Source organism: Chrysochloris asiatica, unplaced genomic scaffold (genome assembly GCF_000296735.1).
Source record: "Chrysochloris asiatica unplaced genomic scaffold, ChrAsi1.0 scaffold00037, whole genome shotgun sequence".
Lineage (NCBI taxonomy): Eukaryota > Metazoa > Chordata > Mammalia > Afrosoricida > Chrysochloridae > Chrysochloris > Chrysochloris asiatica.
In genome coordinates, this window is record NW_006408555.1 from 1,132,224 (window position 1) to 1,148,422 (window position 16,199).

Consider the following 16,199-nt stretch of genomic DNA (forward strand, 5'->3'; position numbering starts at 1 on the left):
ACGGTGTTGGTGTTGACGGTGACAGTGGTGGAGATGGTATTGGTGTTACGGGGTGGTGGAAGTGATGGTGAACATTGTGGGTGTCGTGGTGGCGATGATGCTGGAAGTGGTGGAGGCGGTGAAGAGTCTCCCTGCTTCTCTGACCACCTCCCTTCTGTTACAGAGTGGAAAGGACTTAAAAAGATGCAGGGAGCAGAAGTGGTGGAAAGGAAGGAACTCAGGATGAGACTAAAGACAGAGGTTCTAAGCTTGGAACTGTGGATCACAGGGAAATTTCTATGTCAAATAGAAACCAGTTGTGTTCAACTCTTCGGCATGCTGGATGGCTGACCCACAGAGTCCACACAGACACTCTCAGTACTGTACTGAAACCAGATAAACCCAACCACAGCCATCAAGTCCCCTCCAACTCAGTGAGTGGCCCTGCATAGTTTTTGAATTTTACACAAGCAGACAGCCTCCTTTTTCTCCTGTGAGGAAGCTGTGAGCTTGGAACACCGACTTTGCAGCGAGCAGCCAATGCCTGACCCGGGGCCGGCACCTGATGTATAGAAAACCCACAGCCATCAAGTTAACCCGACTTCCGGTGTCCCTGAGGGTTGCCAATGGCTGCTTTCCTCTGCCAGGTCTTTAAGAAGCCTAACCTTAACCTCCTGGGTGAACCCTAACCTCCACTTTTTCAGTTAGCAGCTGAGTGCATTAACCAAGTGACTAGGGACAGAGCGCACACTGAATCCTGGCTAGCAATGCTGCGAGCTTTGGTCCCTCTCGGGAAGGCAGTGTTTGCTTTCCTGACATGAAGGCTCCGTACCATGCCACCTACTCCAAGTCTCCTCCACAACCATGCCGTCCTTGTGGTTCTAGAAGGTTCTGTGCTCAGGGTACCCTCAGGAAGCACAGAAGCCTGGGAACGGTCAGACATGGCGGTGGCGTCGGAAGTCACAGTGAGGGCAGGACAGTGAGGTGGTAGCAGAGGAGGGCACTAAGTCCCAAGTCCTACAAGCCATCAGTCTGGGGAACTAGGAACTACTGCTATGTGCCCCTGTCCGGCGCCCTGGCCCCCTGCCCGCCCTCCGTCTCTGCTTACCTCTGTAGCCTCGCCTCCAGCCAGGTCCTGGAAATCACCGCTTCAGACACCATGTGAGTCAGAATCCATGTACGAGTGTTCATAGCTGCATGGTTGTACTATCCCCGAACTGGAGACAGCCCAAAGTGCAGCAGCAGACACCTGGGCCAGCAGACACATATCCGTGTGTACTGTGCAGTCATGTGGCAGGGAGATGGGTACGTTTTCCTGGTGAATGAAGTAAGCAAGACAAATACGCTGTGTACTTCTCTTTCTGTAAAGCAAACAAGCCCGCAAGCTGACTCCCATGGACTCTGTAGCACAGAGGAGAACTGCTTCCACGGACTTCCAAGACTCAGTCTTTATACAAGCAGACTGCCACGTCTGTCTCCTGCAGAGCAGCTAGTGGGTTTGAACTGATGACCTTGAGTTAGCAGCCCAGTCTTTTATCCACTGTACCACCAGGACCCCTTGAGTTCTGGTGTGGGACAGTGACATTCGAAGGCACACTGAAGAAGGAGGGAAGCGGGACATGAGAGAGGGCGGGCCAGGTTCCTGGACGGTGGACAGTCCTCCATCTCTGACCGCAGGACTTGGGGGCCTAAGGGCACTTTCTTCATTGAACGTATTTGTTGAAGTTTGGTATGCTTTCCTCTGCGTGTGTTCCTGTTGTTATCACTAGGCGCTGCTGAACTCCTTCCAACTCATAAGGACCCCAGGAACAAGTGAGCAGGACTGCCCCATCCGGCAACAGCTTCACAACTGCGGCGGTGTTAGGGCCCATTGTTAGCGGTACTGCCCGTTCACCTCGCGGAGCGTCTCCCTCTTGGTTGCGGATCCTCTACTGTCCCAGCACGATGGCCTTCGCCAGGGGCTGGTGCCTCCTGGCCCCACGTCCATTGGCTGTGACATGAAGTCTTGTTATCCACATATCTAAGGAGCATTCTGGCTGGTCTTCTATTCCAGATAGATCTGCTGTGTTATGTCTCACCAGGAACAACGGAAAAATCGGAGACACTGGTACTCATCAGGTCCAGGGGTGGGCTAGTACAATGTGGTGTCCAGGGCCCTGCCCCCAGAAACCCAGCATGCTGACCCTCACCTCCAGGTACCCTCGTGGTTCTCATGCCTAAGTCAGCTTGGCTGCTAACTAAAAGATTAGCAGTTCAAACCCATCGAGTGGCTCCTATAAAGACCCCAGCCCAGGGAACGCTATGGGGCAGCTGTATTCTGTCACATGGGGCCACCATCAGTTGGCATCGACTTGAAGGTGCCCAACAGCACCCACAGCCTATGGCCCAGGGATCGAGTGTTTCGGGATCTCAATGTTGCCTGTTCTGAGCAGCCCTGGGCCAGAGGGCTAGACTGGGCTCCATGTGAGGTCCACAGCAACAGCATATACCTCAGGGAAGCCCAGCCCCTCCGAGTCCCTGTGTCTATGCACAGAGCAAGCCACTTTGTCTGAGGAGCCTCAGTCTCCTCCTCTGTAGAATGGGCTCCTAAGAGCATCCATCTCCTGGTGCCTGCAGGTATTATTGCAAGATCACCAAGCTGAAAGCAGTCGGCCCCTTCTGTAGTCCCGGGAGGTGGGGAGGGAGGGGCAGCCTCTACACCAGACTCCCCTTCAGAAGTCAGTCAGACCCACTCCCCAATTCCCTCATCACCTGTACCCCCACACTGGGCCTCTGCCCCCCTTTCTGCCAGGATTGTGGTACGTGCTGGCGGGCCCCTGAATACTGCTCCTCAAGGTTCCTCCCCCTCCAGCCTTGCGATTCCTGGGGGCCTCCACTGTTCCCTTCTTATACGGCCCCTGCAGAGACGTAGGATGACGAGGAAATGATGACTCTCGGTGGTCCTGTGGGGGCGGGGCAGGGGTGTGGGGAGCTGAGAAGTTGGCGGGGCTCAGGGCTTGCGCACGCACACGCACCACACACATATCCGTGTGCACTGCAGTCAGCAGAACGGAAGCTTCGGCCAGGGGACTGGAGCCAGAGCTTGTCCTCTCTCTCTGTGAGGAGGAGAGAAGTGGCTTCAGGGTTTCAGGGGTAAGTTCCTCTTAGAGCCTAGGGGAGCGGGACTCCTGGGCCACCCACCTGGGGAATGTTCTGCAGATGAATGTGAGGATGTGGCCAGAGGTGGGGGCAGGGATGGAGGCTGTAGGGACAGGTGCTCCAACTGAGGCTGCACATCTCGGGGGTGTGGGGTCCAGCTCCATGCAATGGGAGAGCAGTGGGTGGAGGTGGGTGGGGGTCATGTGTTTCTGTACACTGGTGCATGTGGGCGGGGTCAGCGTGCTATGGGCGGGGTCTGTGTGTGTGTGTGTGAGCCTGTATAGTGGACGTAGTACATGTGTGCGAAGCACGTGTACACAGCTGTGTGTGTTGGGAATTGGGGTGTCGTGGGAGGGGGACACGGGAGAAAGATGATTGTGTGCTCTCATCAAGATTGACAGTCTCAGAAATCCTGTGCAGGACTGTGATTAGGTGAAACAGTCAAAGCAGTGGATTGGGGGGAGAGGGGGGCGTACGTAATGTCTACCTGTGAAGATGTCTGTTGTGTGTCTGTGTCTCAGTGGACTGGTGTCCGAGGGGAACGTTGGGGCCCTTTAGCATGTGTGAACACAGTACACTTTGGACTGAGGAGGGCTCCGGGGCACCCTGTCTGACTCCACTCCACTCTACTCCACTCTTGTAGGGAGGTGTGGGAAGGCTTGAACTAGGTCCTGCAGATGATCGGAGGCACCAACAGGGTTAAGGAGTGCTGTGTGTGTGCGATACGATGCCTGCCTAGTATGCGTGGATATGCGTGGTGTGATGTCTGTGGTGTGCGTGTGATGTGGGAAATGTGGTGTGTCTGAAGTGGTATGTGATGTGTGGCACATGTGATTGTGGTATTGAGGAATGTGGTATATGTGTGCGTTGTGTGGTGGGTATGGTGTGTAGGATGGTGTGGCACGACACGTGTGGCATGCGATGTGACATTTGTGGTGTGTATGTGGTGTGGCACGTGACATGTGTGACCTCCCTGAGTCCCCACCTGTCTGGTCTCAGCTTGTACTCCCCTCACAGAGGAGATGCAGCTCTGTGGCTTCACGAGGCCCCCCACCCCACACAACCCCTTTCTCATCAGCGGCCTTCTGAAGACAGAGCTAAGGGGGCTTCACCTCCTAGCCTCTGGTTCCTCTCTTGGAGACCCTGTCCCCACTGAGCTGAGGCTCCTGCTAGGCGACATTTCGCTGTTTAATATTAAGGTGGCGGAACGCTCATGATGTGCTAAGGGCCTAACGTGAACTCCAGCTCATGTAAGCCTGCCACAGCTGCGTATACCTGTGAAGATCCCCATCGCATCGACAGAAAAGGCCCAACAGATGCACCCTGACCTGGTCAGTGGTCAGCATCCTGCCTCAGCACCAGGCCGTTGGAGCTCACAGTAGGATGGATGGCCCCAGCAACGCCTCGCTGATGCCCAGTGACGCCGCTGCCCTGGGCCTCTTAGACTACAAGGCTGTATCTGTCTTTGTGGTACTCTTGGTGTGTGTGGTGGGCATCGTGGGCAACACCATGGTAGTCCTGGTGGTGCTGACCACGAGGGACATGCACACGCCCACAAACTGCTACCTGGTCAGCCTGGCTCTGGCTGATCTCACAGTGCTGGTGGCCGCGGGGCTGCCCAATATCTCTGACAGCTTGGCAGGCCAGTGGGTCTACGGGCATGCCGGCTGCCTGGGCATCACCTACCTGCAGTATCTGGGCATTAACGTCTCCTCCTGCTCCATCCTGGCCTTCACCGTGGAGAGGTAAAGTAGCAAGGACTTCGCAGCAGTGGTCTTGGGTAAACTGAGACTCATGGGCCAGGAAGCTGTGTCCCCCAGATACTGGAGTAGAACCAAGATACCGGAGGTGGGACCCTTGGGAACTTAGGCATCAGCAAAGGGGTTCTAGTCTCAACTCTGCTGTTAATGGGCTTCAAGGGAGGAGGTGGCATCTAGCCAATCCCTGTGTGCCTCTGGGCCTCAGTTTCCCATCTGAAAAGTTGACTTTCTTGGATATATTATTTTCTCTACATTTTGTCTTGTTGCTGTTGAAACGATGCCCAGCAAAACATACTAATTCACCAGTTTCTCTATACACAAGTGAGGAACAGTGACGACATTCGTGGAGCTGTGCACGCACGCGCAGACTCCTTGTCCGAGTCCCTCCTCCCTTCTCCGCACACTCACTGCCCCCTAGAGGCTCCATCTCATGTAGAGCTGCCTCCTCAGTTTGATTCCATGGAGCTGGGTCTGGAAAGACCAGCTGAGAGTTTAAAAGCTGGGGCAAACACAGCAAGGGCGGGAGCCTGGGAACTCCAGGTCCGCCACCTACTACCGAGTGACTTTAAGCAAGTCACCTCAGAGACTCTTGTCCTCGCCACACAGCTGAACTGAGAGCCAAACCTAGACCTCCCGGTGTCCAAGCGCCGCTTCCGGTCTGTGCTCACCTGGGACCCACCACCACGCCCTCCACGCCAGGCCTGGGTCACAGGCATGCTCCCTGGTACTCCTGGGCAGGCAGTGACCTAGGCAGGGGAGACACAAGGGAAATTTTAAAGAAATCATTTATAAACAAAACAACAAAAAAAGGGATTTTACTCTCTCAATCCTCATACCCTTCGAGTTTTGCTCTCACAAAGAACGGATGCAACCACTGTATCCTCCATCACGGCAGCCCCAAAGAGAGAGGATCTGATTGGCTGAGATTGGACAGATTTTCCCCTCCCCTCAACTTTGGCCCAATCAGACACGAGCAGGGTGGGTCACATGATCTCTCAACCCCAGACCAACATGGCGGTCTCTGCGGCCTGCGTACAGGTACATCGCCATCTGCCACCCGATGCGGGCACAGGCCATGTGCACTGTCGCCCGGGCCAAGCGCATCGTCGCGGGCGTCTGGGGAATCACTGCCATCTACTGCCTTCTCTGGCTCTTCCTGGTGGACCTTCACGTTGGCGAGAGTCGTGCTCCGGAGTGCGGCTACAAGGTGTCACGCAGCCTCTACCTGCCCGTCTACCTGCTGGACTTCGTTGTCTTCTTCGTCACTCCCTTGCTGGTGGCCACGATCCTCTACGGGCGCATCGGGAGACTCTTATTCCGGAGCTCCCTGTCCCACCTTCCCCACCCCGGGGACAGCGAGGCTGCGCAGCCCAGTGCGCAGGGCGAGGGCACAGCCAGTAGTTGCTCCCACTCCAAAGGTTTCCTGTCTTCCAGGAAGCAGGTTAGCCAAGACTCTTCTGGGACTGGGTGGGCCATGGTAGGTGGGGAGCTGGACGAGGAGAGGAAGTTGTTATGGTGTAGAGCGGCAGGGAGAGTACCAAAGGCGTAAACAGAGATATACAAAGTCTACATTCATCCGTTCATTCATTCAACAAATGTCGAGTGAGCACCTACAACGTGTGCCAGATGGAAGGGAGTTATGGTAGTGCAATGGGTTAAGCGCTTGGCTGGTAACCCAAAGGGCAGCAGTTTGAACCCCCTAGCCAGCTGCTCTACAGGAGGAAAATGAGGCAGTATTCTACCATAAAGGTAACGACCTTGGAAGCCCTGTGGGGCCACTGTGAGTGGGAATCAACTCTTTGGGTGGCACACATGGTTAAGCTCTGGTGGTGTGAGACCATTCAGAGGTTCCTCTAAAGAAATCTCTGGAGATCTGCTTTTGAAAGGTCACAGACTTGAAGACCCTGTGGAGCAACTCTGCACTCAGTGGGTGGGTACGTGGGGGGTCCGCATGAGTCAGAAGTGACTCACTGGCAAGCTGCTAATTGTTAAGGCGATAGTTCACACGTACTCACACGTCTGAAAATCAGCCACAGTGAGTGAGCCCTGTGGCGTGCCCTTCTATTCTGATAGGCACAGAGTTGTCAGAGTCATGGTTTGCGTTTCTTTCATTCACGCCTGTGGGTGATGGACGCAGGGTCTTGAAGCCCCCATCCCGTTTGAAAGTTCTTTGCTTTCTAGAAAGTCTGAGAGGCCTTGGGGTGGGACCAGGTACACTTCAGGGTCTCTGCCACCAGCTGTAGAGATATAGCTCATTGTATTATCAGCGGGCAAACCTGTACATAGCGACCTGTCTGTGCGCACGGGAAGTGCATGTGCGGTGAAGGGGGAGCATTCTCCCTAAGGAGCACGAGCCTGCGGTGGCGACACTCACTGAGCTCTCCACAGGTCACCCGGATGCTGGTGGTGGTGGTGGTCCTCTTTGCTGTCCTGTGGACACCCTACCGCACGTTGGTGCTGATCAACTCCTTTGTGGCCCAGCCTCTCCGGGACCCCTGGGTGCTGCTCTTCTGCCGCACCTGCGTCTACACCAACAGCGCCATCAATCCTGTCGTCTACAACCTCATGTCCCAGAAGTTCCGCGCGGCCTTCCGGCGGCTGTGCAGGTGCGGGGCAGGGGAGTCGTAGAGGCGCTAGGAGGGCCTGCCCACCCCCAGCTTCAGTGAGCCCCCTGGCAGGCCCCACATGTCAAAGAAGACAGTCATCAAGGACAGTGAGACCGGGGACCCCAAGGCCTCCAGACCCCCTTCCCAGCAGCAAAAGCCTCATTGAAGCCTGAACTGAGTGTGCCCATCTGTGGCCCCCACTCTCCCCTGTCACCACACCTGTATGCACACAGGTGAAGTCCTACAGTGTCTTCCTGTACCAGTGGACAGCAGGGGAGGACATACGCCTGTACCAGTGGTATAGCTACGAATCTCCTAGGGGTTTCTCTTCCTGTACACGAGGACATCCGAGTGTCCCAGGCCCCAGAGCTTACGCTCTGCCTGAGTGGCTGCCCACTTCCCCGGGGAGGAGTTGGAGGTGAGAGCCAGGAGGCATAAAACCACAGCCATCACCCAGTGTTGTTAGTGATGATTTTAAGAACTATTTTCAGGGGGAACAGTTAGGGTCAACACTACAGGGATGAACACCTGGTTTGTATTCACATTCATCAGCAGCAGCTGGGACAGAAGAAACAAAGTTAGAATTTGGTACCAACATTGAAATCTGAGCTCTCATGGAAAGAGTAGAATTTTAGGGACCTAGCTGGGCTGCGAACCGCAAGGTCAGCAGTTTGAAACTACCAGCTGCTCTGCGGGAGAAAGATGAGGCGTTCTGCTCCTGTAAAGATTTACAGCCTTGGAAACCCTGTTCAGGGTCGCTATGGGTCGGAACCGACTCGACGGCACTTAACAACAACAGTATGTGCCACTGTGAGATTGATGGCTTCCCTGTACGTAGAGACGTCTCTGATGGGGTTGGTGTGACCATTGAGTGTCATGGTTCAGTGGTGTGCATTATCACAGAGGAACCCTGTGTTGCAGTGGATAAGGAAAGGCTGGTGGGTCGAGCCCACCAGTAACTCCACTAGAGAAGAGCCTGACGATCTGCCCCCCTAAAGACTGTTGTCGTTAAGTGCCATGCAGTTGGTTCCAACTCATAGCAGCTCTGCATACAGTTTCTGAGGAGCGGCTGGTGAGTTTGTATCGCTGACTTTGTGGTTCAAACTGACTTTGCAGTCCAGTGCTTTATCCTGTAGCGCCACACCATACAGATTGTTGTTAAGTACCATAGAGTCAATTCCGACTCACAGTGACTCTGTACAGGGTTTCCAAGGCTGTAAATCTCTACGGGAGCAGAATGCCTCATCTTTCTCCCACGGAAGAACTGCTGACCTTGAGGTTGGTAGCCCGACTCATAACCACTACCCTACCAGAGCTTACAGCCTAGGAAACTCCATGGGGCAACACTACTCTGTCCTGTAGAGCTGATGCGGGTTGCAGTGGGCGTACCATTTGGAAGATCCCTGTCACTTACTGGACCCAATGTGGCTGTTCAGTTTCAGAGGGATAATCAGGTGATTCCACTGCAAGGCTGTGAAAGCTAGGAAAATACTCTACCCTTTCTGACTATGCAAGCCAGATTTTGGTACTTCAACTGAAAATATACATTGTAGCTGCATGAATGGAGGACTAGCTATTAGAACCCCCGTGACTTCCATCATACCAGACATTAAGACATTAAAAACCAATGGTTCCGGCTCTCACCCTCACTCAATTCACAATAAAAAGTTTAAAGGATAAAAAAGAACACAATGTCATTTTTTTTGCACTGACTTTTTTCTTTTGAAAAATTCAGCTTGTTTTTGTAAAACATTGTGTTATCATGTTTATTACTGTAATTTAAAAATGAAGTAAAATTCTAGTTTTAATTTCTAATATGGTACATGCCTATAGTTATAGGAGTCCTGGTGTGGCACTGTGGGTTAATGCTATAGACTGCAGGGTTGGTTTGAACCGCAAGTTGGCAGTTCAAGCTCACCAGACACTGCTTGGAAGCCCTTCACGCGGTTGGTTTGAGTTGGAACTAAAGACCCATTTGCACCTCCCTGAGAGGCCAGCGAATAACAATGCTCAGTTTAAATCCTCAGCATAACAACGCACACTCAGTTTAAGTCATCAGGAATGTCTGCCTGAAATTCAGCATTGTTGTTGTTAAGTACCCTGGAGTCCTTCCGACTCATAGTGACCCTGCACAGGGTTTCCCAGACTGCAAACCTTTACTGGAGCAGAAAGCCTCATCTTACTCCTGCAGAACAGCTGGTAGTTTCGAACTTTACCAACCTTGAGGTTAGCAGCCCGATTCATAACCACAACACTACCAGAGCTCCTTAAACATTTGTTGTTGTTGTTAGGTGCCATCGAGTCGGAACTGATCCATAGTTGACCTTATGCACAGCAGAATGATACACTGCCCGATCCTGGGCCAACCTCACTACTGTTGCCACACTTGAGTCCATCGATGCTGCCACTGGCTAATCCATCTCGCTGGGGGTCTTCCTCTTTTTCTCTGATACTCCACCTTTACCAAACATGATATCCTTCTCCAGTGACTGGTCCCTCCTGACAATATGTCCAAAGTATGAGAGATGAAGTTTGGCCATCTTGGCCTCCCAGGAGCACTCTGGCTGCACTTGTTCAAAAACAGATCTATTGGTTCTTCTGGCAGCCCATGGCACTTTGAATATTCTCCTCCAACACCAGAACTCAAAGGCATCAATTTTTCTACAGTCTTCCTTATTCACTGTCCAGCTTTCACATGCATATGAGGTTATTGAAAATACCATGGCTTGGGTCAAACACACCTTAGTCCTCAAGCTGACGTCTTTGCTCTTCAACACTTTAAAAAGGTCTTGTGCAGCAGATTTGCCTAATGTAATACGCCGTTGATTTCTTGACTGCTGCTTCCATGCATTAGGCTCTTGTAAAAATGATCTCTATGGTTACAGGACCCTTCAGGGGCAGTGAATTTATGTTCAGAGGGGAGGCACACCTCAGTGAACGTCATCAATGTTACTAAATTGTAGAAAGTGTGAAGTTGGCACCCTCTGGTGCTGTAGGAGAAGCACTGGCCTGCTAATGGAAGGTCAGCAGTTCAAATCCATCAGCCGCTCCTCGGGAGAAAGATGAGGCTGTTTGCCTCTGTAACAGATTGACAGACTCAAAAACCCTATACACGGCTGCTGTGCGTGAGTCGAAATGGACTCTGGGTTTTATTTTTTATTTTTATTGCTATTCTAACAACCGCAAAATAAATATAAAGAAACATATACATGCTCATTATAGAATATTGTTGTCATTGTTAAGTGTCATTGAGTCGGTTCTGACTCATAACGACCCTGTATAGGATTTCTAAGGCTTTCTAATGTTTTCAGGAGCAGAAAGTCTCATCTTTCTCCCACAGAGTGGCTGGTGGTCTTGAACCATCGACCTTGTGGTTCACAGTAAAAAGATGTCCTTTACAGTTTGTCTTTGAGATGTTACATGCCAACAATCAACATTACTTTAAAACAAAGACGAGAACGCAAGGCGGCAGGGAGACTAGAACAGCGGAAGCAGATCCAGCATGACAGAAGTCATGAGAAGGCTCGTGTGCTGCACAGGGCCTAACCGGTATCACGGAACAATGTGTAAGTTGTTGAATGGGAACCCAAACTCAATAAAGTATCATTTCAAAGAGTTACAGTTGAGGGAACTTAGTTTCAGAGGGTGCGGGGAAAGGTAGAATCTCCACTGAGTTGTTTCCAAGCTGTCCAGACAGGACTGGTGAAAGGAGGTGGGGATAGACCTTTGTGGTTCAATAGTGAACGATTGCTAATCAGGACTGATAGTGAATGTTGCAATGTAAAGGTAGACATTTTGTAACAGAAGGAAGGGAGCGGTTGATCTTGCAGCCCAGGAGTGGAGGACCCTGGGACCATCGAGGGAGAAGAGCGGACTGCGGGACCCTATCCAGAGAGAAGCAGCGACATCAGAAATGGAGGCAGAGACAATGACATGATGTGGAGAGATGGAGTGGCTGGGAATTCTGGACTCAGGGAGGGAGAGGGGCTGTGTGCTGACGGCTGGGTGGCTGGCGTGCAGGGTGTATGTACCTTGGGTTGTTTGAATGCTTGTATATTCCTGAGCGCTTTGGTGTACATCCAAAAAACTAACAAACCAACCCAGAAGGATTGGAAGCAAATGTTGAATGATGATGCACGGAGGGGATTGTAGTCATTCAATGCAACAAAATGCTGTAAAATGAATGTAAAGCCGATGTTCTCCCGTGTAAACTATCACTCAATTCCCAATAAAAACATATATGTGTGTGTGTGTGTTGTTAAGTACCATGGAGTCGGTTCCGACTCATAATGACCCTGCACGGGGTTTCCAAGGCTGCAAATCTTTACGGGAGCAGAGAGCCTCATCTTACTCCCGCGGAACAGCTGGTAGTTTCAAATGGCCCACCTTGAGGTTAGCAGCCCAATTTGTAACCACCATGCTACCAGAGCTCTCTCACTCTCTCTCTCTCTATATATATATAGAGAGAGAGTTCAGTCCCTAGTTTTTTCAAACCCTCTCATGAGATTCCCCTCAGGCTGTGTGAGGAGAGGGTCTGAGGCTGTATCCTTTGTCACAGTGCCTGTTGTTGTTAAGTGCTGTTGTTAAGTGCTGTCAGAATCAGTTCAGATTCATGACAACGCTGTGCACAACAGAACAAAGCACAGTATGGCCCTGCCTCACAATTGCTGCACTTGAGCCCACTGCTGCTGCCACAGTGCCAATCCACCCTGTTGGGGGTCTTCTCGTTCTCTGACCCTCAACTCTACCAAGCATGATGTCATTCTTCAGAGACTGGTCCCTCCTGATAATATGTCTGGAGTATGATAGACGAAGTCTTGCCACCCTGGCTTTTAAGTGACATTCTGGTTGTACGTACTCCAAACAGATTTGTTCTGGTGGTCTGTGGTACTTTCAGTGTTCTGCCAACACCAAAACTCAAATGCATCAATCAGTTCTTCTAAAGTCTTCCTAATTCACATGCATATGAGGCTATTGAAAATAGCATAGCTTGGGTCAGATGCACCTTAGTCCTTAAACTGATCTCTTCCCTCTTTAATATTTTACAGAGGTCTTATGCAGTAGATTTGCCTAATACATTGTTTGATTTCTTGACTGCTGAGTGTTGACAATGGATCCAAGCAAAATGAAGTCACTGACAACTTTAACCTTTTCTCCGTTTATCATGATGTTATTTATTGGTCCAGGGGTGAGGGTTTTTGTTTGCTTTACACTAGGGAGCGATCTATACTGAAGGCTGGGGTCTTTGACTTTCATTAGCATCCTGTTCATTTTCAGCAAGCAAGGTGGTATCAGCTGCAGATTGAAGGTTGTTACTGAGCCTTTCTCTAATCCTGATGCCATACTCTTCTTCGTATAATCCAGTTTCTCAGATTTGCTCAGCAGACAGATTGAATAAATATGGTAAAAAACAACAAAAACCCCAACTCTGGTACACACCTTTACTAATTTTACACCATTCAGCATCCTCTTGTTCTGTTCAAACGACTGCCTCTTGGTCTATGTACAGGTTTCTCATGAGCACAATGAAGGGTTCTGGAATATCCATTGTCTACAATGCTGTCCAGAACGTGTCATGATCCATACAGTCAAAAGCCTTTACAAAGTCAATAAAGCACAGGTAAACATTTTTCAAGGATTCTCTGCTTTCAGCCAAGAGCCATCTGACGTTAGCATTGATATTTCTCATTCCAAGTCCTCGTCTGAATCTGAGTTTCCTGTCAACGTATTGTGGGAGCTATTTTTGAATTATCTTCAGTAAAATTTTACTTGTATATGATATTAATGATATTGTCCAATGATGTCCTCATTCCATTTGGGTCACCTCTCTTGGAAATGACCACAAATACGAATGTCTTCCAATCAGCTGGCCAGGTATCTCTTTTTGGACGCCAACTATTCCCGGAGCTTGGTTCTTTGCCAATGACTCCGATGCACCTTGGATTTCTTCTTTCAGTACATACGCTGCCTCTGAAATGGTTGAACACCGATCATTTCTTTTTGGTACAGTGACTGTGTATTCCTTACATCTTCTTTTGGTGCATCATTTAATATTTTACCCATAAATCCTCCAACACTGCAAGTCGAGGCTTGAATTTTTCTCAGTTCTTTCAGCTGAAGAAATGCTGAGCATGTTTTGCCCTTTTGGTTTTCTAACTTCAAGTCTTTGCACACTTCATTATAATATTTGACTTCATCTTCTTGAACTCTTTGAAATTTTCTCTTCAGCTCTTTTACTTTCTCATTTCTTCCATTAGTTTTAGCATCTCTATGCTAGAGAGCAAGTTTCAGAGTCTCTTCTGACACCCATTTTAGTCTTTTCCGTTTTTCTTGTCTTCTTAGTGATCTTGTCTTTCTTTCCAGTATGATGTCCTTGATGTCATCCCACAACTCTTCTGGTCTTTGGTCTTTAGTGTCTAATGCATCAAACCTGTTCGTAAGATGGTCTCTAAATTTAGGTGGAATATATCCAAGGTCGTATTTTGGCTCTTGTGGACTTGTTTTAATTTTCTCTAGCTTCAGCCCTGAAATTGTTTATGAAAAATTGATGGTCTGTTCCACAGTCTGCCCCTGGCCTTGTTTTTGCTGATATGGAACTTTTGTACCATCTCTTCCACAGATGTAGTAGGTTTGATTTCTGTATATTCCATCTGGTGAGGTCCATGTGTATACTCGTCTTTTACATTACTTTAAAAAGGTATTTGCAATGAGTAAGTCATTGGGCTTGCAAAATTCTATCATGCATCACCAAGGCCATATTTTCCAACTACTGATCCTTCCTCTTTGCTTCCAACTGCCGTTAGTTATCAATACATATTGATAGCAATTTTGAACAATTTCAGACTGAAGAAGCTGGTAGAATTCTTCAATTTCATCATCATGGCTTTAGTGGCTGGTGCGTACATTTGAATAACAGTGGTATTCACTGGTCTTTCTTGTAGCAGTGTGGATATTAGCCTATCACAGGCAGAGTTGGACTGCAAGAGCTCAAAATGTTCTTTTTGAAGTGTGATGCTGTTCGTCTTTAATTTACCATTCCCGGGATAGTCGTCAGATTCAAAGTAGCCAATAACAGTTCATGTCAGCTCACTAATGCCTAGGATAGTGATCTTTATGCGTTCTATTTCACTGTTGACAACTTACTTTCTTAGTATTTGAGAACTAAAGTGTGCCTGACTCGAGCCATGGTATTTTCAGTAACCTTACATGCATGCGAAATTGGATTGTTAATAAGGAAGACTGTAGAAGAATTGATGCTTTTGAGTTATGGTATTGGAGGAGAATATTGAAAGTGCCATGGGCTGCCAAAAGAACCAACAGATCTGTGTTGGAAGAAGTGCAGCCAGAGTGCTCCTTGGAGGCCAGGATGGTCAAACTTCATCTCTCATACTTTGGACATATTGTCAGGAGGGATAAGTCCCTGGACAAGGATATCATGTTTGGTAAAGTGGAGGGTCAGAGCGAAAGAGGAAGACCCCCAATGGCACAGTGGCAGCATCAGTGGGCTCAAACATAGCAACAATTGTGAGGTTGGCCCAGGATTGGACAGTGTTTCATTCTGTTGTGCATAGGGTCGCTATGAGTCGGTACCAACTAAATGCATTGCACCTAATAAGAATGATGGTAACAATTTTCTTACATTCATACTGCTTACATTCCATATTCTTTTTACTAATGGATGCTTACAGCTGTTTCTCCTCATTTTGAGTTGTGCCCCATCATCAAATAAAAGGTCCAGAAGGCTTTACTCCATTTACGTCATCACGGTCAACTCTACTTTGAGGAGGCAGTCGTATTTTGAGTGCCTTCCAAGCTGAGTGGAAGCTCATTGTCTGACTCTATCTGACAGCATCCCACTGCTATTCCTAGAGTTTTCGGTGGCTAACCATTCAGAAGTCCTTTTCTTCTCCTTCTTCCTTATCTTTCTTGGTGGAAGCTCAGCTGCAACCTGCCCACCATGAGTGACCCTGTTGGTATTCAAAATACCAGTGGCATAGCTCAGAGCAACACAGCACACGCAAGTCACCACAGCGTGGCAAACGGACCGATGAGAGGTGGCGTAGTGCGAGCACAGGGCCTGGCTGAGTCCAACAAATGAGGCGCCCTCCTCACCTGTGCCACCTACCCAGCCTGTTCTGAGAACCACCTGAAAGTGATGACGTGCTACCTTAAGAAAAATCGTGATATGATAGATCAGTTTTCCAGTCAACAGTTCACACACATTTTGTTTCCTGTCATTGATTGCGGTCCCCACAACGTAACATCACTCACCCACTTCCTTCCTGGGTTTCTTCTTCACTAACCCTTTTGGTGTATTTGCTTTGCCAGCACTATTGTGTTCCCCTATAGAGTCCTGGTGTGGTCCTGTAGCACAAGGCCAGTTTGAATCTCAAGGCTGACAGTTCGAACACACCAGCTGCTCCTCAGAAACCCTATTCAGGGTACTGTCAGTCAGAGCTGACTCCACAGAACTCAACAACACACACCTTCTACTGTTTGGTTTGAAATTGCATCATGGGTGTGAGTTTCTTTCCAGCCTGAAGAATGGCTAAGGACCATAGTCTCTATCTGACCAGTAAGCCTGTTCTTTCTCAGGATTTGGAGTTTTGGTCCACATTTTTCTCTCACTCACTCCAGGACCTCCTATTGTGAGCCGTTTCAGAGCAGTGGGCAGCGGGCAGCGGCAGCCAGGTCTCGGGGGCTGGGCTTTCTGTGA

General features: G+C 49.7%; 1 protein-coding gene across 1 annotated transcript; it reads left to right on the plus strand.

The window, feature by feature from the left end:
- Positions 1–4,500: 4,500 nt before the first annotated feature.
- Positions 4,501–16,199, plus strand: LOC102826985 (thyrotropin-releasing hormone receptor-like). Its single transcript, XM_006860272.1, has 4 exons — positions 4,501–4,862; positions 5,916–6,318; positions 7,266–7,483; positions 16,121–16,199. The coding sequence occupies exons 1-4, from the start codon at positions 4,501–4,503 to the stop codon at positions 16,197–16,199; spliced, it is 1,062 nt and encodes a 353-aa protein (XP_006860334.1).